The 24,101-nt window shown below is 37.7% G+C and overlaps 1 protein-coding gene across 2 annotated transcripts in view; it reads left to right on the forward strand.

The window, feature by feature from the left end:
* FNDC3B (fibronectin type III domain containing 3B) overlaps positions 1–24,101 on the forward strand; it is a 320,977-nt gene that overhangs the window by 178,696 nt on the left and 118,180 nt on the right. For both annotated transcript variants that reach the window (XM_019735100.3, XM_019735095.3), the window contains exons 5-6: positions 9,165–9,408; positions 12,461–12,751. In XM_019735100.3, the coding sequence (XP_019590659.3) occupies positions 9,165–9,408; positions 12,461–12,751 (535 nt within the window). The remainder of the gene's footprint in view (positions 1–9,164; positions 9,409–12,460; positions 12,752–24,101) is intronic.

The raw sequence follows: 24,101 nt of genomic DNA on the forward strand, positions 1-24,101 counted from the left end.
TTAGGTTGGGGATATAGAATAAAATATGATAGAAAAGACACAGCGTTTCTAGTCACTAGTACTTGGGTGTGAATCTTGTCACCCACTTAGATGATCTTAGGTTAAGTTACTTAATTGTTCCTGAAATTCTTCATCTAGAAATTAGGACTGTGATGTTGCCCATGTTAGAGAATCTTGGGAGTATTATGCAAGTAAAGTTCTGTGTCAAGCATTTTAATAAACTGTTAAGTGATACAGAAATTATAGGAGTTGTTATTGTCCCCTTTAATTGTCACACCAAATTAATCAATCTGCCATTTGCCTTCAGCATCACTGCCCAATGTGGAATTTCTACTTGAAGAAGAGACCATTTGGCTCTCAGCAGTGTCTTGAGTAGCTTAGCTCTGTCCAAACAGGGACCTCTCTCTTCCCATGGGATCCTCAAGTTGGGGCAGCTGGGGGTGTGGTAAGACATAGCTGGAGCCAGCTGAGGACCTAACCTTGGTTCTGCAGTTTATAAATTGTGTCTCTTAACCTCGCTAGGTTGCCTTCTTAATTTGGAAGGTCTTTAGAAATTACTGCCTATGTCCCCTCAACTATATAGCCTTCCATGCTTTGCTGAGCAGTTGGATTAAAGGGATATACAAGAGGATGTACTTGTTTCCAGCCTCCTCTCCAACCCTCAGTGTTTTTAATTATAAGTCATCAGGTACCCACCTGGAAAGATCCAGGTACATATGTCCAGTAAAATACTAACAGTTGGTTTTATGTACATATGCCCTAGTCATGTTCCTTTTCCCAGATTATAGATTTACATAACTGTGAGTAGCTTGGATTATTTCTGTGTGTATAAAAATGCTGGCACATATAAAGCCAAAGAGGGGGAAATTGCCATTTATGGGGTGTCTCCTTATACTGGTCACCTTCCAAACTAGCCTGTCTGTAAGACTCGTACACAGAAGACATGTGCCACATCAGTACCGCCAGCTTGTTATCCCCTAAATATCGACCTCGCTTGGCTTTATCTGGATCTAACCATTCCCCCCCTCAGTCTGTACCTTAGCCATTACCTCGATTTGCCATGTGGATTAAAAATTAAGCACCATAGAACATTCAACATTTCTAGATATGTAGAAATGAGTGTGTAGATAAAAATGTTTGGGGAATTTTTGTTCAGTCATGAATCACATTATTTAAAACCTTCGACTTGACTACCTATAAAGCACATGATTGGTTGTTTACTTAACCATCGGCATTAACTGTTTGAGAAAAGTAATTGGAATTTTCAAGGAATTTTTTTTTTTTTTTTTTTAAATTCTGGAGATGATAGCTATTATCAAGCTGTGACCACTCTGCAGGATAATCCTTTGATGTTATTTACAGGGCTTTGGATACCTAGAAGCATCACCAATAATGTATTTTTCCATTTGGCTACAAAACTACCATGTTGTAAGGCAAAAATAGCTGATCTTAAACCTAGAGGGTCTGTTGTCTCAGGACATTAATGATAATGAAACGTTGGAAAGAGTAAATATTATTTCATCATTGTTGGCTATCACAGATATGAAGAGCAAGGAGGTTGAGAAGTATGTTTGGTGTTTTTGATCATAGATGTAATCATTAAATTTGAAAAGACAGAGAAGTAAGTCAGGAGATTTGGAAAATACATTCAATTCTGCCACCATTTTAAATTAATTAACTTTATCTGTAAAATAGAAAGACTTTGTTCTAATGGTACTTGGCAGATGGTGATGGGAGTTTCATCCACAGTAGCAAAAAGGAGATGGGCCAGGGAAAGTAAATTCCGTATGTTTCAAATCTCTATACTCCATGAAGAACAAACTTGCTTTTCTGTTTTTAAAAACTTTTTCCCATTAGTTTCAGGTGTACAAAACAACATCATGATTAGACATGTACACCTCCTCTCACAAAGTGATAACCCCCCCAAGTCTACTACCCATCTGACACTATACATAGCTATTGCAGTACCATTGGCTATGTTCCCTATGCTGTACTTTACATCCCGTGACTATATAGCCGTATATATACCTATATACATATATATTTAATTATACTTGACATTTACTATTATTTTTATTCGTTTCAGGTGTACAGCGCCGTGGTTGGGCATTTATATAATTTATGAAGTGATTCCCCTCCCCAATGTCTAGTACCCATCTGACACCATACACAGTTTTTACAACATTATTGACTACATTTCCCATATTGTATTTCACATCCCCAGGACTATTTTGTGACTGTCAATTTGTACTTCCTAATCCCTTCACCTTTTTCACCCATCCTCCAAAGCCCCTCCCATCTAGCAACCATCAGTTTGTTTTCTGTATCTCTGAGTCTGTTTCTGTTTCCTTTATTTATTTTGTTCTTTGGAGTCCACATATAAGTGAGATCATATGGTATTTATATTTCTCAGTCTGACTTATTTCACTTAGCATAATATCCTCTAGGTCCATCCATGTTGTTGCAAATATTCAGATTTCATTCTTGTTTATGGCCGAGTGCTACTCCATTATATAAATGTACCACAATTTCTTTATCCAGTTGTCTGTTGATGGGCATTTTGTTATTTCCATATCTTGGCTATTGTCAATAGTGCTACAGTAAACATATCTTTTTTTGAATTAGTGTTTTGGATTTCTGTGGATAAATACCCAGGAGTGAAATTGCTGGGTCATAAGGTAGTTAGTTCTATTTTTAATTTTTTGAGGGATCTCCATACTGTTTTCCATAGTGGCTGCACCAATCTGCAATCCCACAACAGTGCACGAGGGTTCCCTTTTCTCCTCATCCTCGCCAATACTTATTTGTCGATTCATTGATGATCGCCATTCTGAGGAGAGTGAGGTGGTGTCTCATTGTGGTTGGTACTTGCATTTCTGTAATGATTAGTGGCGTTGAGCATCTTTTCCTGTGTCTATTGGCCATCTGTATGTCCTCTTTGGAGAAATGTCGATTCAGGTCCTCTGTCCATTTTTTAATTGGGCTGTTTGTTTCTTTGGTGTTGAGTTGTATGAGTTTTACAAATTTTGGATATTGACCCCTTATCAGATGTATCATTGGCAAATATCATCTCCCATTTAATAGGATATCTTTTTGCTTTGTTGATGGTTTTCTTTGCTGTGAAAAAATTTTTTAGTTTGATATAGTCCCATTTGTTTATTTTTTCTTTTGTTTCCTTTGCCCAATGAGATATATCAGTAAAAATATTACTAAGCATAATGTCTGCGACTTCATATATTTTCTTCTAGGAGTTTTGGTTTCGGGTCTTACATTTAAGTCTTTTAATCCATTTTGAGTTTATTCTTGTATATGGCGTAAGAAGGTGTTCCAGTTTTATTTTTTTGCATGTATCTACCTTTAAACTTGCTTTTCTTTTCTTTTTTTTTTTTTTTAATATTGTTTAGTGTATTAGAAAATGCAGAGTGAGGAGTTAGTGCAAAAGGGAAAAGTAAGAGCTGATGCTTTTGTACTCTGGTTAGTAGTAAATAAAATAAGACTGCTCAGCTGCATTTTGGATTGCAGTAGAACTTACATAGGAAACGTATAGTTTTTCAGTGTCTTTCTTGTGAAGTAAAATAGTAAAATGATTTTGATAATATTAAATAATATTTAATATTTTAAATACAATGATCAGGCACGACAGATCTGCGATTAGCTGAGTTTAGATTTCTGAAATTTTAGAGTAGAATGTCAGATATTTACCTGTGTTGTGGGGAGGAATTTGGTAATGAATGTGTTAATTCTTAGACGACATCAAATATAAGCAGATACATTTTTTTTTTCATCATTTGTTCACTTAGCCAACTCTTATTGAAAGCCTCCTGTGTTCCCAGATGCCCCTGAGGGACTGGCAGCTATGGGGGAGAGACAGACCTGTAATTCACACTGTAGGACAGAGATGCTGGTGGAGGGGTACACACCGGTCTAGCTGGATGGAGCCTAGACTCTGCCTGCCCATCCATCCCTCTGTCCATGCAGCTGTTTTGTGTTGCCCGGCCTTTTCTTCTGCTTGTCCATTGCTTGCGTGCTCAGTTTTAGCTGACATTTCATCCCTTCCTGGAGTGATCTGGGAGCCCCCTTCAAATATGTTGGCAGTAGTTAGGAATTGAGCTTGAGCCTGGCTTTCACACACATTTGGTCCCAGCTTTCAGTGTGCAGGCAGCTCGCTCAGTGTTCCTTGCCACCGCAGCAAACCGGCTGCCAGGCCCTGCACACTGCCTGCGTGCAGGCGGGTTCATGTACGTCCACGTGCAGTCTGCTCTGCCCACTTCCTGGCTCATTCCCGGCCGTCTAGGGCAGCCTTTAAATTTTTTTATTTTGCCTCCTGCCTTTTAAAGCCCTTCTTTTGATTCTTGTCATTTAGAGCCCAGAAGTACAGGGACAGAGTTTTAGGAACTGAGGAGTTTATTAAAAGTCCTGTGAGGCATTTCAGTTCAGTAAGGGGAACTAGCTTCCTTCTCTGTCATCTACAACAAAGGACATTCAAACTATAATTGTCTTTAAGAGAGGCATTTTATTTAATTCTTGGACTCCGAATTGCCCCCTTCATTCCCTGATAGCTGTCTGACCTTAGGCGAATTAGCTTGACTTCCCTGAACTTCATTCCTCTTGTCTGCAAAGTGGGGACTGGATATTTCTCACAGGATTGCTGGGAGGATTTAATGAGGTGCTGATACTAATAATAGTAATTGCTAGGTAAGATTTTTCTGTTATGTATCAGTTACTGTCCCAGGACCTTAACATGTGCTGCCTTATTTCAGTACAGGGTATTAAAGCAGAGCAGCAGGTATTCAGTAGATACTGGTTGTCTCTTGAATCCTTTCACATCTCTTGACAACCCAGCTATCCTGGTTCTCACAGTTCATTTTACATACCTATTTCTCAGCATATCTAACTTATGTATAATTCTCCATGTAATAAAAACTTTGCAGTACAGACTAGAATGAAAATCTGGTCCTGCAACTGAGCTAGTTGTACATTTTTACCATGCTGTACCTTGGTTTCCTTCATGTCTGACAGGAATACTAATACCTAATTCTTCAGTAGTTAAGGACATTCAGTGAGATAACCCATGTCCAGCAGCTGGCAGGTCACAGGCACTGGCTCTGAGTTTCTTTCTCATCTGTCTTCCCATGCTGCTACTTCTTTCTGTTGCCTCCAAGTTATTTCATTTTGTTTTAATAGTTCTCTTGGTAATACTTCTAAAAACACTCATGCAAATAAGACAAACACTCTCCCTGTTTAACCTTTGGTGCTGTATTCTCAAGCCTCTTATCCCTGTGTCTACGCCACAGGATAGCAAGAATACGAGGCACAGAGAAGTTTCTCAGTAAATACTTCTGAGCAGAATAAAAAGACATGATAAGGAATCAAACCAGCTGCCATCGGGCTGCCTTTCTTCCTTGGCCTGAGGAAGGTGACTGGGTATTTGTTCATGGGGGATAAATCTTTGCTTTTTATAGAGGTTTGTTTGTTTGTTTAAGCAGACAAGGCTGGTAGAACTTTAGATAGAGGAATCTTGGGAGGCTCTGCTAGGTGGTGTATTAGATTGCTAGGGCTACCATAACAAAGTGCCCACCGAGTGGGTGGCTTAAGCAACAGAAATGACTCACAATTCTGGAGGCTATAAGTTTGGTTTCTTCTAAGGCCTCTCTCCTTTGCTTGTAGATGGTATTCTTCCTTTGGTGTCTTCACATAGTCTTCTTTCCATGTGTCTCTGTCCTGCTTTCCTCCTTTTAGAAGGACGTCTGTCATATTGGATTAGGGCCCGCCTACATGACCTCATTTTTTACCATAATTACACAACTTGAAAGGCCCTATCTCCAAATACCGTGGGTTAGGACTTCAATTTATAAATTGGTTGGGGGGCTGGGGGACATAATTCAGCCCATAACAGGTGGCAACCTGATAACCTAGCACAATTGTCTTCTCCAATGGAGGTGCTCTGCAGAAGATATTTGAGTGACGATTCTGTTGCATCACAGAGCTAGGAAAAAATTCTAGAAAAAATAATACTTGATTCTGATTTCTTGAGAAGCACTTACTAGGAGTTAGTCTAATTTTTCTCTTTATGTTATCCGTAGGTAAATCTTACTGTTTAGCACCTATTTTTTCTTTCCCCGACCTATTTTTTCTTTTCCCCACCTTTGAATATCCAGTGCTTAGCTCATAGTATGTGTCAGGAAATAATTGTTGAGTTGAGTACTGGCAATTTGTCTGCCTCTGGACAGTGTCGCAATTTCATTCACTGCAAAAGGAAATGAACCTGTCTTTTCCATGGTTATTTGTGAACACTGAAGGTATATTTTATTGTCTGAGAGTTTTTGGACTGAACTCTTTCTGATTTTTAAATTCTTCTGCTACAGTAATATATTTCTTTCTGAACTATATATTTTTTAAACAAAGTATGTTATTGCTACCATTTCCTGAGTTGCTCATTATTTTGTGCACTGTTCTTGCTCCTCAGACTTACTCTTTGGGGAACATAGGCGTAATTTCCTTAGACATAGATCAAAACTTGATTTATAATTAAATATGTTGTAATTGTGTTACGGAAGAATAATAAACAAAATACTTAGAACATATTTTTGTTTTTGATTATTTCTGAACTAATATTTCACTTCTTAAATATTTTTAGTGACAAAGTAGGCCTTGGTTGGTAAGGGTGCAGGTTTCTCAACGTGTCCCATTATGGGTGTCTCTCACAAATACCACAGAATAATTTGAGATAATTAAAAATGGGGCTGTCAAACAATTTATATATGCAGGTAGTTTCAAAAAGCAACTTGGTTTTCTAACTGGAAACCTTTTTTTTTGTGATGTGAAGAAAAATTTATACTTTAAATTTATTAATTTTTTTAAGTAGTGGAAATACTTAATTTTACAAAATAGAATGGGAAAAAGATAATGTTTCATTCAGCTCTTTGTCTTTTTTGTTTCTTTTCCTGGACTAGCATTCTTATCTTTGTTAGGGCTTTTTGCCCAACTTTTTAAAAGGGTGCTTTGTTTCAATAAACCAGAAATTATATGATAAAATGATGAAAATAACTTCACTATAATTGCTGTTGTTTACAAGCCCAAAGAGTTCTTCATGTTTAGTGAGAGTCCTGTTCTTATTTTACAACATTGTCAAGTTCACGTAGCTGGTTGGCCTGAAATAATGAAGGTTGTAAGTTTCTAGAAAACAAATATTTTGCTTCTGTGGACCTTCCAGTGCCCAGCACAGGACTGAATGAAGGTTCTATGAAAGAGGAATATCGGGAATTTTTCTTACTTTTTTTCTTAATAGCCAGTGGCAAAGTGGGGGGTGGGAGGAATAGAAGACACTGTAGAATGATGTATGTTTATATTAGATGGTGAGAAAAATCCATATTTATCCTAAAATTATACATAGTGTGGTACCAAATATATTTATGCTCTGTGTTTTAGACAATATAGATATTTTGGTGATAATTATTAGCACAATCATTAGAATTTCCAATATCACGGTTTAGCACCATTTCACATATACCTGTAAAATGAGGTTAATGTGATTAGCTTGCTTAGGTCAAGAGGTTACATTTGTTAAAGAATACATAAAAAGCTACGTTTTGAGCTTTAGTAGGGAGTATGACTCAGAATCTTAATTTTCCAGAGTTAATATTGCTTTATTAAGGAATTATTAACATAGTAGTTAATTCTGACCCTGATATGTTAATTGATTCATTAATAAAGTTTTTATTTTCTTATTGTAAATATTAGTGGCTATTAATTCAAACTAAATTTACCTTGTACACTAAAGTACGGACTAAACATGCCAACTTGTGTCAAGCAAGATTTTTAAAAACGAAGCTTATTATACTTTTTTTTTTTTTTTCCGATACCATTAAGAATGTTTTAGATAGCATTAAGTCATTTGACTGTGGCCTGTAATCAGCCTCCTGAGGTGCAATGAGAAATGCACTGCAACATATAAGTTTAATTTTCAGTGCCTTTTTTTTTTTTTAAACACAAAACTTTCTACCTTGTGTGTGTCTGATTGCCTTAAATACTTGATTAGACCAGCTGGTCTCTTTGGCAACCTGGTCCTGGCTTCCAAGTTTACTCTTCTGCCCTCGTTGTCCCCTTCCTTGCAGGGCCCTGATCCAGAGGCCATTGTCTCAGCTGTCCCAGCCCTACCAATTCTTTGAGGTCCCTGAATCCCTCCTGATTCTGCCATTCCATGCTCTTCTCTATACCCCACAGCCTTCCCTTTTGATTATGGTATCTGTTCTCTTGTTCTTTCTTACCTTGTGTCTCAACACAGCTGTTAGCTCTTAGAGCAGTTAGCATGAAGTTGGCCACAGAGGCAAGTAAATACTGATACTGTACTACTTTAGTTAATTATCTTCCTTGGGTGAATTGAAAAGCATTTGAAGAAATTATAGATAGAATGTTTATTGGCATTTACTCTGCTTATAGCAGGTTCTGTAGCATAATGTCTCCCTTCACAACACTCATTGTATCATCAGGATGGGAGCAAAGGTGTCCATCTTGATTTGGGATTGCTCAAGTTTTTCACTGGTTGGAATCCCCTCATTTCATGTATATATCCTTGGTCCCAGATTAAATGACTTTTTGGTACTTTTATGGCTTCTGAAGTTAATGCTTTCATGATGGTGGAACTTTGCATGCTAATGTAGGAACGGGGTCAAGTGTTATCAGGCAGAAGTGGAAGCTCAGCACTTAGGTGCCCCAGAAAGTCTCTTCTTTCTGGAAAAACCACTGAACTGATAGTTATATTCAAAGTCATTCCTAAAATCACCCTGAGCACACGTTCAATTCCCTTGTCTTGGATGAAGTCTTCTTCCAACTGTTTTTGAAATCTTAGAAGAAGACTTCATCTGTGAAAATTTTATGAGACAAACAAAATTTATTATTAAGCTCTTGATACCTCCAAAATGTTTTTGTATTATCAGAATTAGGTGGTTGGTGAAGATTTCATAAATTTTAATGGTTAAGTCTTATTACTTCTAAAATTCATTTAACTGGTTGAATTAGAGAACCAGAATTCAACATGCACTAATTTTTTTCCAGTAGAGGAGAGAAATTTAAAAATAAGGGGGAAGTAATTAAATACTGCGTATAATCACAAGACATTGGCTGCTAATACCCACTACACTCTTTCTTTTTGCTATTTTCTTTAGGTGATCGAAGATAATACTGGAGTCCGCCGTGTGGTGGTCACACCCCAGTCTCCTGAGTGTTACCCCCCAAGCTACCCCTCAGCCATGTCTCCAACCCATCACCTACCCCCCTACTTGACTCACCACCCGCATTTTATTCATAACTCACACACGGCTTACTACCCACCTGTTACTGGACCTGGAGACATGCCGCCTCAGTTTTTCCCTCAGCATCATCTTCCCCCTACATTATACAGTGAGCAAGGTGAGTAAGTCATTGCTGGCACTGGCAGCTGTTGAAACTGGTTATAGCACTTAAGTAGCTTAAGAGAGTCAGCCCTTTGTTTCTGCTGTAATAAGCATGGTAGAAGAGGGTCTATCTGATGTATAAAACTCATGGGAAATGCCTAGCTTCTTTTGTTCTGATTTGTGTCTTGCAAAAATTATTAATACTCTGCGGGTTGCAGGTCTTTTCTTTATATTTTCCCAAATTCTACCCCATCCCACCCCACAAAGAGCAGGGAGTGGGATAGCCACTTACTTGTAAAAAGCAGCAGTGATCTGTCATACGTTCCCGTGTCCTGTTAACATATTTTTATGTGAGAGTGGCCTGAAGCAGAACTACAACACATTATTTCTTAGACATCCTATACTCTAGCTGTAGAAGGGAAATTAAAAAGGGTTTTGTGTCTCATTTCCAGTGACAGAAGGCTGTTAATTCTCAGTAACCTTTGGGCTTCCATGATGTAGTCTTGGTGGAACTCAGAACCCCCTCGCTGTTGACATGGTCCTCCTCACCCTATTTTTAGTTTAAGAATAGCCATTTGTACAGCCACAATTTCACTGATTGTTAGGCAAATACTTACCTTGAAACGAAAAATAGTCACAGAGATAACGACATCATGTTTTTTTAGTTTTCACCTTGGTGTTGGTTTAGTCTGGAGCCCTTTTCTATCAAAATGGATACTAAGAAACCAGATAAGTGAGGGTAAAAATTATACTTTAACTTTCAGGACTTTGCAAAATGATTTTCTTCTGAGTCTGAGTATGAACTGAAGCATTTTCTTACTTCAAACATTTATTATGTTGGTTCAGATAAATTATATGAGAAGTGCCTGTTACACCATAGAATTTTGGAGCAAGTTATCACCTCACTTTCTCTTAACAATTACACATACATATTTTTCCCTGTATGTTCATCACACATTATAAGTTTTTTTCATTAACAAGAAAAATATTTGAGATGGATATTTTAAGTGAAATAGCCCGTTGTAACTTAGGAATAGAATTTGATTATTTATAGTAGTTCAAAAGAAATTTAGTATAATTCAAAAGAATCAGTTGGTATCATAATGGGGTATGGAGAGATGATAGGAAAAGATAAAATTGATACTTTGATTTCATGAAGGCATCAGTAACTTCCCATTAATATAATCGTGTTGTCTAGTGATGTAATTAACACCCCAAAACATCAGATAGGTAGGCACAGTTCATGAAAACCTTTGGATAAAAACTGAAAAAAATTTAGTTAATTGTAATTTTTATAAAAGTATTCAGTGCTATTTGAGCATTTGTTAGAGTTTTCTGTTTGGGTCTGAACTTAATGACATCGTGAAAAGTCTTGGCTACCAGCTCATTTCTTGATGAAGAGTGATTGTTAGTAGGATAAAGCAGTTTGCTAGCAGGATGCCACAGTTACTATTTTGTAAATGGTATACTTTGCAATTTTAGACAGCAGTATGATTTAAATCATTAGAATTAAGCAAAAAAAAAAAATCTGTGTCTTTATTTCATCGGGTATTTTGGTTTAATTTCATTAAATTAACAGAGTAATAATGTACAAATAACAGTGCCTTCATTGATTTCAAATTAAGAAAGCAGTAAAACAAAATTCCTTATATTCTTACCTTAGTTCTCAATGTGCATACCTAAAAGAAATTTAAACATTTAATTTCCCAAACCATAGGAGCTTAAAAATTTCTTCACATGTTTTAAGAGATTATTGTATTAGTGCCCATGGTGAATATTTTAAATCTCAAGTGTAATGCATTGTGATATTTAAAATATTTACCATCCTTTTTATATATTTACACATAATCTATTTGGGTATATGCTCTTTGAATGGAATTGTATTTGTTTTTTCACATTCTCTGGTACAAATTGGTTATCTTATGAAGATTCACTTTTTAAAGATCTTCCTTAAGCTATGTGACCAGAAAGAAAATGAAAAGGGGATCTTTACCATTGAACAACGGAAACATCAATTGTTAAGATACCTACAGTGATCATATATTCCTGGTGTGCCTAGGACAGTCTTGGTTGAGGTCTCTTGTCCAGAGAAATGATTGAGAATTGCCCCCTGAATACGCAGAAGTATTCAGGTTTGGATGGTAATTTATATGGTCACCCTGTGCACATGGGGCCGTTTTTTCCTATAGACATGTAAGGTCCCGTTCTTTCTGTTATGTATTGAATTTGTATTAATGTCTAAATATAATTTTAAATTGATTTAAAATTTAAAATTTAAATTAAATTTTCCTCTCTAAGATCATAAGATTATTTTGCAGGCTCCCATTGTCTTTTGAGTCACTTAAAAATATGCATAGTGAAGCTAGGTGACATTCTCTTAGTCAGTTTGCCTTGCATCCTGATTATTCCAACATAGAAGTTTGAGACCATGGCTTATGATGTGTGGCACCAGGTTGCAGAGATGGCTTATGTTTACCCCTACAGTTTCTATTTGAATATTTTCCCTGATTCTGTGAGCTTTGATTATTTTCAATGGGAATTTGTCATCTCATCATTTTAGTAAGTTTTCTTCAAATGTTGGCTCTTGTAGATGCCACAAATAACTCCTTATATTCTGTTTGCTATATACTTTCCAATAGAAATGCTATTCTGTCTACAAGGATAAGTATACTTTTAAGTATCTTGATTCTAAGTACATATTTAAGGAGGTATTTTGTTTGTTCTAACTTTTTGGATACTGCAACTACTGACTCACTTATTTATAAGTTCAACCGGAATGTGAACTCTTTGTGGACACTAACCTTGTCTTCTTCAGTATTCTCTATAATTTCTGGAACATTCCTGAACCCACAATATGTTTTTTAATGAGTAATTATTCCTTGACTGATTAGAAACAAATGGGAATATTTTAAGCGTGCATAACATGTATATCATTTTCTTATAAATATTTTTATACTGTATTTAGTAATATTTTAAACGTCTTTCTTTAGGAGGCAGGTCATTTAACCATTAATAATTTATTATTGAAAATGTAGACAACTTGTATTTGTCATAATCACCCATTTTAGAAATTATACCACTCTACGGAATGTCAAGCTACATCACCCGAGAAGACCAGTACAGCAAGCCTCCACACAAAAAACTGAAAGACCGCCAGATTGACCGCCAGAATCGCCTCAATAGCCCTCCCTCTTCTATCTACAAAAGCAACTGCACCACCGTGTACAATGGCTACGGAAAAGGCCACAGCGGAGGAGGCAGCGGTGGCGGGGGAGGCGGCAGCGGAGGTGGGCCGGGAATTAAGAAAACAGAGCGGCGAGCACGAAGTAGTCCCAAGGCCAATGATTCAGAATTGCAAGGTAAGGCACACAGATGTTTGCCCTAAGCAGTGAATTGAGACAGGGAAGGAATATCTTTTACATAGAATGTTATTTCATGGTGGTTGCTGTTTCTACAAGGAATGATTAAACTTTTGATCTTTTTCTTAGGACAGAATATTGCATCTTCTCTCTTTTATTAACAGTTCATGGCAGAAATGTAATTTTTTGGTCACATGTACCAGGGAACGTTCTATTTAATCTCCATAAAAAGTATCCGAAAGTGTTTTTGCATTACCCTACTTCAATTATTTCACTCTTAAGTAGATAGATGTGGAAGAGATCCAAAGTAAAATAATCTTTCTAAGAGGTATGGGCTAGTTTAAATCTCAAAACAATTATACCTCATAAAAACCAGATGTAACTATTTTCTTGCTGTCCTGAAATTTATCATTGCGTAACAGGAATATATTTCCATTTAGTTACAGGCATCAGTTAATGTTAATGCCGCCTTTCGCATCCTGAAGGAAGTATATGCATAGACCAGGAATGAGATGGAAGAATTAGGGTCATCACATCTAGAGAGACAGACATCCACTCAAAAGGGCAGGTGTTTTTGGTAGATTAATCTTATGGTTGTAGATCAATTAATTTGGGGAAGAAGGTTTATGTGTTTTAAAATAAAGTTTTTAAGTAAGATTTGGAGAAAACCTATTTTGATGTCACAGGAGTTGAAAACAGGCTTTTTCTATAGGCGTATATAGAAGACTGACTTAAGTGAAGCAAAAGAAGGTAACAGTTTGATAAGTTAGGTGAATTTACAGATATAGATAAACAAAGACATGAACAACTGTAAAAGACAGGATAGGCACTGATTATAAGGCTCATTAAATATACCCCATTTTTATTGGACCATATCCAGGTAGAAACAGGGACTGTGTATGTGAGAATGTGTGTGCGGATGAAGAAGACAGAGGTTATGTATGTTTGATTGTATAGGGGAGACTGGCCTCCGTCAGGGCAGAGGGAAACTAGGTAAAACCAGACATTGGCATCCACATTTGCCCACATATTATTTATGTGAGTGAATTATAGCACGAGAAACATTAGTAAGATACAGTGAAAAGTGAACTGTAATTTCTCTGAGTGAAATGTATTATAGGTCCTTCTAATTTTGCTCTTCATTTTCATTTTCCAAGTTTTATGCATTATTCTTATAATTATTATGAAGCATTATTGTTACAATTATTAAAACATAAATAAGTATGTAAAAGAGACCCCAAGGTTCAAGAGGCCATTAAACAGCTCTTAGTGCAAAGTGCTATGTCTGCCATAGAGTATAGAATAAGTTTTAGTCAAATGATACTGGAATTTCTAAGTTTGAAATTAGATTACTAGGAGTATCATTTTTAACTATGGGCATATAAGAAAATTCACAAACAAAAAAATTAGAAATAGGTTTTCCTAAGGAGAATTTTAGTCCATAGAAAAGAGAAAAAGAACGTATAAACTGTCTTTAGAGAGCTTATGAGTTTTGAAATACCTTGATTTCTGGATTTATTCTTTAATAATTTTTGTTCTGCCTTGCACCAAAAAAGATTTAAGGAAGATAACATAGATACTTATAGAAGCAGATAAAATAAATTTGAGTAAGAGCTAAGGGGAAAAGAGATAATAAGGCAAGAAAAATAAGATGAAGCAGGGTTGAAGTTAGCATATAAAATTAATGTAGCTATGGATTAACTGTGGCAAAAGGAAATACCTTTTTTATATATATGCAGTTATTTCATATCACATATGCCTAACTGTGTAAGCTGCTTTATATTTTAATATTCTCATAGCTAATAAGAGAGTTAATGGGATTTGCATTGAAATATGTGCTAAAATATTTTCATATATATATATGTATATATATATGTATATGTGTATGTATATATATATATATATTTGCAAACATTTTGGCATATGAGAGAGAATAATTATTTTGAGCATCTTAAGCTCTTTGTTCTTATGTAGAAAACACATTACTGTGTTGGTAAAAGAGATCACTTTTGCTGTGAGCTTCTGGGAGTGTGTGTTTCACAATGAAAAGAGCTGGAAAATATTTTTATCTCAACTCTAGTTTGAACTTGGTCTAATGCTTCTTTTCTTATCACATTATTCGCTTCCTAAAAATCAAAGTGCTACTCTCCACATGGGTTAGCCATGAAATAAAGAATCAGAAGGAGTATTATTTTGTGAATGCTAGCTCATTTCAATAAGAATCTGAAGGGGTTTACATGTTGGATAAAGAAATAAGTATCCATTTATCCAAATGAATTGAAAACATATCCTGACAGAAAACTGCACACAAATATTTATATCAGCTTTATTTATAATTGCTAAAACTTAGAAGCAGCCAAGATGTCCTTTAGTAAGTAAATGGATAAATAAATCGTGGTACATCCAGACAATGGAGTATTACTCAGCGCTAAAAAGAAATGAGCTCTCAAGCCATGAAAAGACATGAAAGCACCCTTAACTACATATTAGTATGTGAAACAAGACAATCTGAAAAGGTTACAATACTGTATGATTCCAGCTATATTACATTCTGGAAAAGGCAAAACTATGGCGACAATAAAGAGATCCATAATTGCTAGGGGTTAGGAAAAAGGGAGGGATGACTAGGCGGAACATGGAGGATTTTTAGAAAATACTCTGTATTTTCTGACACTAATGGTGGATACATGTCATTATAAATTTGTCCAAACACACAGAATGTACAACACCAAGAGTGAACCTTAATGTAAACTGTGTACTTTGGGTGATGGTGATATGTCCATGTCAGTTCACCAGTTGTAACAAATGTACTGTGGTGTGGGATATTGATAGGTGATGCAGGCTGTGTGTATGTGGGGATGGTGTGCGTATGTGTGTATATGTATGTATATACACACATGCATATATGCACTCTGTGTACCTTCTGCTCAATTTTGTTATGAACCTAAAACTGTTCTAAAAACATTCTATGAAATGAATATCTGAGGAAATGAGGACAAATATAATGAAGACACAGTAAGGTTGTACATAAAAGAATCTTGTAGAGTTGCTTGTTGTAGGCCATGTTTTTGTTTTGAGCTCCTGGTTGTCAAAGCAAAGAGGGACACATGAATTGTGTGGAGTAGGTAAACAGAAGCACCTCTTAGTCATGGAGTCCATTATGTTGCTCCTAACATGTCAATCTTGTCTGCTCAGAATGGGGTTGTTGGCTAAAAAGATCCCCAAAGACTTCTTTCTGTCTTCTTGTAAGTGGGAGCATTCTCCCAGGGTATCTTTTTGCTTGAATTTACTGCAGCTGACTTGTATACCCAGAAAACAAGACTCTTACATGATTCTCAAGTGTACAACGTCATCTGATTAATATTAAACTGTAGTTAATTCTAATATCATTGATCTGTTTACAGTCATATGTGGTTTGCACAAGAATAGCATATATACTTAACCATGACGTGTGGCTTGCCGTATTTTCTACATTTTGCTTAAGATGTCCCCATTTCCACAGGAGGCCAACTTTTTTACCTCTGAATTCCGTAGCTTTTGAGGGAATCTGTTGGAGTTAATTACCATTTTACTATTTACGAAAGACAAATGTAAACACACAAAGGGCAAACTTTAAATTTGTACATGGTCCTGTGATAAAACTAAGTACACGTGAAGAAGCAAACATGTTAATCTAGACAAATAAATATGTTAAAAAGATGGAGATAGATTAGGTACTCTTTTTGCATCCTGGTTCTCTCAGTTGACTGTGCATCAGAAACACTGGTGGAGCTTCAAAAAAAAATACAGATCCCAAAACCTCTTTTCAGACCTACTGAAATCAGAGTCTTTTTGCCTGATCTGGCTTCATGTTTTTTAATCAAACCTCCACTGGGAATAATGGTCAACCAAGAGAACGACTGTCTAATATCAAGGATGCTTACAGAAGGTATGGTTCACGACCTTGTACCCGATATGAGGTAGGAAGTTACTTTAACCATTATCGCCCCACCTCCTAGAACTATGCCTGACATATAGTAGGTACTCAGTAAATATTTGTGGAATGAATCCTATATTCTTAATTGCTTTGTTTTCCAGAATAGGCCTTCTGTTTGAACACGTAGCTATTGTACCATTTCTTCTTCTAGAACAAATTGCTGCACAGCTCAATGGTAGTGCTCCGCAGCGAGCCCCTTTTTTCATTGACTTTTACCTTCAGGAGAACAGCCTTGGCAGGACAAACTCCCATGGTACCCCAGAGAAATGAAGGATTCTTTGAGTTAATGGTGTGATGTGGGTGGAGAACAATTGGAACTGGTTTTGGTATCAGACATGGGGCTTTGTCACTTGCTAACTGTTTGCTTTTAATATTCCCTGCATCTCTGTGTCTTCATCTGTAAAATAGGTATTTTTATTCCCATTATTAAATATTATAAAAATAGCCTAGCTCAGTTCTGAACACCTCAGTGTAATGGTCACCCGTGTTCTTTGAACATTCTTATCGTCTCCCTCCTGTAATCTTAGGCTCAACTCTCATCCAAGTGATCCCCTTCTCAAAGCAGGTGTCTTTCTGCCCTCCCGTCTGATGACCTTCCCCTGCAGCTCCTTCCCTTGTAAGCCAGAAGTGGTTTCCTTCTGCTTAAACTCATCTGAAACATTTTGAAAGCTGAACCCTACACTCCTGGAATACCACCTCTGAAAGTCACATTTGGGTTCTCTGGGAGCGATTGCTCCTGGGGCCAAAACCTGGCACCTCAAGTCAGGTTCCAGATTTTGCCTATCTTCTCGTCATCTCATTGTGGGACACTTGGAGCTCTGCGTGAGAGAGCTCTCTGGATATCCTCTTGGGGCATCCTTTATCATGGACCCTGTCTTTGGTGTCTCCTCATACATTTCTTATAAGCTCAAGTTAAGATTCCCTTTGCTCAGTATAAGCCTTAGTAGCCCTTCCAGGGGACTACCTCCTGTTTCCAGATGTGGGATTATCCATTTTTCTCTCCCTTCTGTCCTGTGTATTATGGCTTCATCTGTATGAGATCCGAACATGCCATTCCCCAACTTCACGAACCTCCATGGTAGTCCCCATGGTCCAGAGAATGAAGTCAAAACGTGGCACTTGTCAGCCTCCTAAAGTACTTCTGATTTCTCCACCAGGTGCCCAGAGTTTTGTCCCATTCTGTGAATACTGCTCATTCTCTCTTCTTAGCATGTCCTCCAGTCCCCTCTGCCTAGCAAACTCCAACTCAGTTCTTCAATAACCAGCTCAAATACACCCTCCACTGTGTCCCCAAGACATAATAATGCAGATTAGTTAGCGGAAATTACTTTACGAATCTGTCCCTGTTTTTTCTCCCTTTCCCAGCATTTGATTTTAGATCAGTCCTTGGGCACCAAATCCGTAGTTGTTCAGGGACAGGAATGGAAAATTTTGTCTTTGTGTGCAGACTGTTGTGCAAGAGCTGGGCCTTGATCCTGTGCTGTGTCCAAAACCTAGTTAAAATTGTGTGATTGCCTTTATCACAGAGACTACAGAAGTTTTCGTTGCTCCTTCTTGAGTGAGAGGGAAATTTTATTCCTTCCATTTTATCCTTGGTAAAAACCAAAGCATACGATGTTAAGGAAGTCACCCAGTGGGATACAGATGAACTGAAATTCCCCAATTTTCAGCCTGAGCTGTAGTCCCTTTGTCATATATCCGGAGAAAGGAGAGAAAGGTTAACCACTTGAACTTCTTTAGAAAGGATTATGTGAAGCCAGCGTGAAAAATGAAAACTTGGGTGAGGATCCACTGGCAATGGGAGAATCCCTTCCATGTTGCTGACATGCAGATAGTAGCTTATATGAAGACCTCTAGAATTTAGTGCCATGTGGTGTTGAAAAACTGGGACAAAATGGTAAGAATTCCAAATATAGAAGACATGAGGATACAGCATTCTTTTGGCATTTGACCTTTGGAATTGTTGACAATCCAAAGATTCAGTTATACTTCAGATGAAATTCCATCACATAGAGTCATAATTTCTTATTGTAATACTGAAAGCCAGTGACAAAAGCATTCTTGTGCTTTTCTCCTTCAGAGAGCACAAATTGCCTTCTGACCCGAGCAGTATTTCTTATTATCAGGCGTTTGTATTCTAATTCCTTTTCAGAAGGTTCTCCCTCACATTTTTTTTGCCTTTCCTATATTTTGCTATCATTGCTCAGAAACCAGAATCTGACCCCAGTATTTACTGAAAATTACCATGAAACTTTATTCATTCTGCAGATAAGAATTACTGTAGTGAGGTTGGAATGGCATTTTCCTTTGGAAGTCTGAGATTGTGAATAATTGTGGGTCCTTGGAGCCTGTCCTCTGGTTGGACGTGTGGGCTCTGGGCAGGGGTGCTGCATCCACCTGTGCAAGGCTGACAGTGGTTTCCTTTGTTTAGGAGGACGAGCCTACTGTTAATAAGGTCTGGAATGTTGGGAGTCAAGGCAGATTTTCTTTTGGAATCTCTTTTGGGCTTGGCTCCCTCTGAGAAAGAACACTGGTGCTTTTCTGCTTAAAATAAGATATTTAGTGGGGCTTTCGGACTACACGAGGGGCTCATCTCTTCTTTCACTTGCATCCTTTTCTATCTCACGAGTGTATATCCTCCTAGGCATGCTCAGACAGGGTGTTTTGGAAGAGAGTTTGATTATGGAGGGGACAGCGTTCCTTTTTTCCTGGAGTGTGTTGTGTGCCTTCCTCACTGCATTTGAAAATTACAGTTTCTAAAAGGATTTTTTTTATTGCTCCATCCCTCAAGTCTTTGGTGAGGATAAACCCTGTGCATTTTCACCTGTCTGCAGCTGTGGATGAATCCTAGGCATGGCAGAAATATCAAAAAAACATAAAAAATATTTTAAATGAGCTCAGGTCAATGGAATTCGCCCATCTTTCTGCCAAGTACAGTCTGAAAGGTGCAAATAGTCCAAACAAGCCCAAATAACTTATTTTTTAAAAGGACAATGTAGACCTCTGGACCAAAATATAAGAGACGTTCTTTCTGGCAAGAAACTGGGCAGTTAACACCCTCACCTCCATTTGCAAGGTGGGCTGCCAGATCCATCGCCAGTCTTGGAGGCCTCTGAGTGACTTCAGGCCTTGTGACAGCTGCCTACACGGGATGGAAAAGGAGACAAGATAGGCTTGAGGACAGAAGGCTGTTGCTGGCGGAGCGTGCTGCTCAGTGATACGTGCCTTCTCACCTGTGCATTCCTCTCTGAGGGCCAGAACTGGAGAAGTCAAACTAGGACTAACTTTTCTGTAAGACTCCATTATTCTGATGATTATTTTCCTTACAGAGGTGTTGACTTGATTGGTGCATAGGCAAATCTGCAGCTCAACAAAGAGGAAACTGGCGGGGGTGGGGGGGGAAATTGTTGGTAATGAGTAGAGTGTGTAGTTTTCTTTATCAAGTTACATCACTTATTCTATCTTTTTGCCTTTTGCCCTTTTCCCCCATCTTTTTTTTTTTTTTCTTCCCCAATCTGGAATGTTTTAAAGATGTTATCTCCATGGTTCTTTGAGCAGACAGGATAAGACATTTTTGTCATGTCAATTTAAAACGTCTTACCTCATTAAATCATATTTGAAGTGTCACATTTTTCATTTACATATAAAAAGACAAACAACATGTGAAAAAATTCTTTGTATTTTCTTTTGAAATGAATGTTCACTAGGAGATTGAGGGCAGAAGTTTGGTTAGCTTCTGCCATATGTAGTACTTAACTCTGTGAACCCGTGTTATTTTCTTGGCCTTTTTGCTTTCTTGGGAACTGATCATAGAGGCATTTAGATGACATCAGAACCCATGTTGGTAAAATATATATCATCCCAACAAGCCCTTTAAACAGCAGATATAAGTGATGACATGGTTTGTTTCTGGTACATATATAACCTTCAATTTTATTGAATTGAATCTAAGTTATTCCCTCATTTAGCTAAGTTGAATTCTGAATTGAACTGGGTCTGAGGTCATCATCGTAAATGTGCCATAGTTAGAAGCAAAATAACTTACTAGTTGGGACCTTGCAGACCTAGGTTTAGTCCCAGCTCTGCCACTTGTGAACTGTGTGCCTTTGAGCAAGATAGTTAGTCTCTCAAAACTTCAGTTTCTTCATGTCTGTATAAACGGAGGTAATGAATAGCCCCGATTTCAGAGGACTGTCATGAGCTCTTAATACAGTTTCTTACTAAGTACTTACTAAGCACTTACTAAGTACTTTTAAAATGTTACGGAGTGTGAGTGAAGAACGGTCATAACATTTTCTGCTCATGAGAACTACCTCCCATGGCTCCTAGGGGAACACCCAGCCTATGAAGCACCCCTCAGAGTGCCGAGAGGCAGGGAGGGCGTCCTGCGCGCTGGGTCAGTGCTGAGGAAACTGGAGTGCCAATGACTTGAGATATGAAGGGATGCCGAGGGGCACCCAGTCTCCCCAAAACTCTCTTGGCTATGGCCACCCACAAACAACCGATGAATTCTGGGCAATAATAAAATTTAGCCCTCTTTGTCTTTTCTCTGACTCCTCTGTGGGCTGGATTCTTGTGAGGCTGAGGAGCGAAGCTTCTTTCTGTGTTTGCACCTGCTTGACACAGTGACTGCTTTAAATTACTTGTCTAGACATTAGACGTGTCGGGGGGAAGCGAGAGGATGGCTCGCTGGAGGTGACTTGGCGAACAACAACTTCTTGATACTTATTTTGCTAATACTCTTATTACTTTCTATAGGGACAGTTAGTTAACCCAGGTGGAGGAGCTGACTAGGGAACCCATGAAGTTTCAAGGTTTAGCAGTTTTTCTTTATACCTCAGACGTCATGCACTATCACTTCCACTTTCTGTTGGTCACATTTTCTTAGTCACATACTGTATGTATTGATACATCATGGAAGGAGGCTACACAGAGGTGTGAATACCAGGAGAGGAAGATCAAGGGATGGAGAGGGCGGGGAGGGTGGCATACGCAGTATGTAGAGGCAGAAACCATTTGTTTTGTTTTGTTTTTTTTTTTTAATGTTTAAATTTGTGAGAAAGTGCCTCAGGCTTTGAGCAAGTTGGGTGGGGTGGTCACCAGGGTGGAGCATGTGGGTGCAGCAAACAGAGTTCACCAGGCCAATCAGAAACCGTTTCTGTTAATAGTCTATCTGAAATAGCCTCAGTAATTGTGATGGAATTTTGGGAACTTTCCAGCTGCACGTCAACATTGATGTGTCACTGGATTTCCTTCTGGGGAACAGTCCTTTATGTAGAGGCAGGGTGTTGAAACTCTGGTTTGGTAGGATCAATGTATTGTGGCAATTGTCGTCAGTATTGCAAATGTGCCAATTATAGGTCATCCTTTCTGCCATGACCAGATGACCAGCCTTGGCTTTTATTTTAAATTTAATTTGCCTAACCAAACACACTACAGTGTAGCAGACTATATTATCCTGTTATAATTTTTGGTGCTGTAATAAGACCTTGAAATTCTGTTATAAATTGAATAGCAGACACAAGTGTGAAATGGGAAGGTCCATGGGAAACAATAGTGATACTAGCTCATTGTTTGTGATTTACAGTTTACAAAGTAAAGAGTATAAGTGTCCCTGTAGATGACTATAGAAGTTCTTTTATTCTCTGGTGTTGAATTTACATTTTTAAAACTCTCCCTCCCTCATCATATCTTCTTCTTTCCACTTGCATCAGAAGAATAGGGCTTTCCATGTAGGGGGGTGCTCAGAAAAGGGCAGGAAAGACTAGGTGATTGTGGCAGGGATGATTTGCTCCAAGCACAAAAGGGAATTGTGATGGTTCCGGGAGACTGGAAAATAAGGAGGTGGGAAAGAAGTGAGAAGGGTCTCAGAGGAATGGCACACTGAAATAAAAGGAAGTGGCCAAAGAGGAAAACAAGTAGAATGAAAGGAGCAAACAGTGGACAGGGAAGATTAGATGGACTGTGGAATAAAGATAATTTGGAAAAATCAAGAGGCTGAAAATAAGAGAGGTTTCATGTTCCATTTCTATATATTCCATTCCTCCCGCTAGGTTGACATTTTCCAGAGGAATGGGGTGGAGAGGGGAAAGCCTTCTTGCCTACGGTGGTCCATGAGCCCTTTTGCTGGCGGTTCCACTTTGAGCCAATCTCTATGTAAATAAATCTCTTCCTCTTCCTAGTTGGACTTTCCCAACACTTAGGGCTTCCTCTTGTGCTGGATTAGAGCGTCCACTGACAGTTGATTTGATAAGCAAATTAAAAATGAAGTCATGTAGAGTTTTGAAAGGGGTTAGCAGTACACACTATTGAGGTATTGGGCTTTTGATCTGTAGTTGTTAAAGTGATGTTTTAGAGTTTGATATGCTTAAACACTGGAAATTTATAAATTCTTGCCCCTTTTTCATTTTTACTTAAAAATTACGAACAGGAAAGGAGTTTGCCTTTACCCTTGGGTTAGTGTGCCTTTGTTTAAAGCAGGCTCTTTTTATTGAAGATGCCATGATTATTTTTAGGTCCTCTTACAAACAGAGGTTACTTTCAAAAGCAGTCAGTTCTTTCTGAAGAGAAAAAAGGAAGTTCACTCTTTACCTTTACACATAACAAAAAGGAACATTGATGGCATTTCTAGAATATGCCCAAGCTTTGCTTTCTACACTTAGTAGAACTACCCTATCAGAGCAACCTGAGAAACTGAAAGAACTAGGTCTACCAAGAATGTTTTACAAATTTCAGAAATGCATTTGTTACTGCTACCCTTAATTCTCATGGTGAACTTACATCAACCTCTTTTCCCCTATTATTTGAAAAGACACAAATTATTATGTGGAACAGTAAGATCCTTAAAACCAAGAGGGATGGAGAAAATGCCATATTTTAAGTTCACTGAGTTCCTTAAAACTATTTAAGTATCTTGCCAAGTACATTAAAAAAATAATATTTAGTCTTTCAGGAAGATTTATCTTTTGGTGGAATGTTGCTCCAAGGAACTCCGTAAGATACCAGCATCTCTTGGAAACTCGGGTTAAAAAATCATCTGTTACTTAAGTGAAAAAATGGTTCTTGGTGCATTAATTCTTCAGCTATCAAGTTTTTTTATTTGTTTGTTTCGATCTCTTGAAACAATTGACATCGTTAATATTATTTACTTACACTATAAGCCATCAGAAGATGGTTTGAATTTGATTATAGACTCTTTTTAATTTGAAACTGTATTTTGATTTCATTGAAGATGACCATGTTTGTGAAGTATTGTTCTCCATAGATTTCAGTATCTGGATTTAGTGGGCTCAGTACCATCTAGAGTATCATGCATAAGGGCAGAACTGTCTCTTAAGTTTGATAAGGCACTACTGCATTAGCATCTTACAAAAG

The sequence above is a fragment of the Rhinolophus sinicus genome, chromosome 17 (assembly GCF_057876585.1).
Source record: "Rhinolophus sinicus isolate RSI-liver-muscle chromosome 17, RSI-T2T, whole genome shotgun sequence".
Classification (NCBI taxonomy): Eukaryota; Metazoa; Chordata; class Mammalia; order Chiroptera; family Rhinolophidae; genus Rhinolophus; species Rhinolophus sinicus.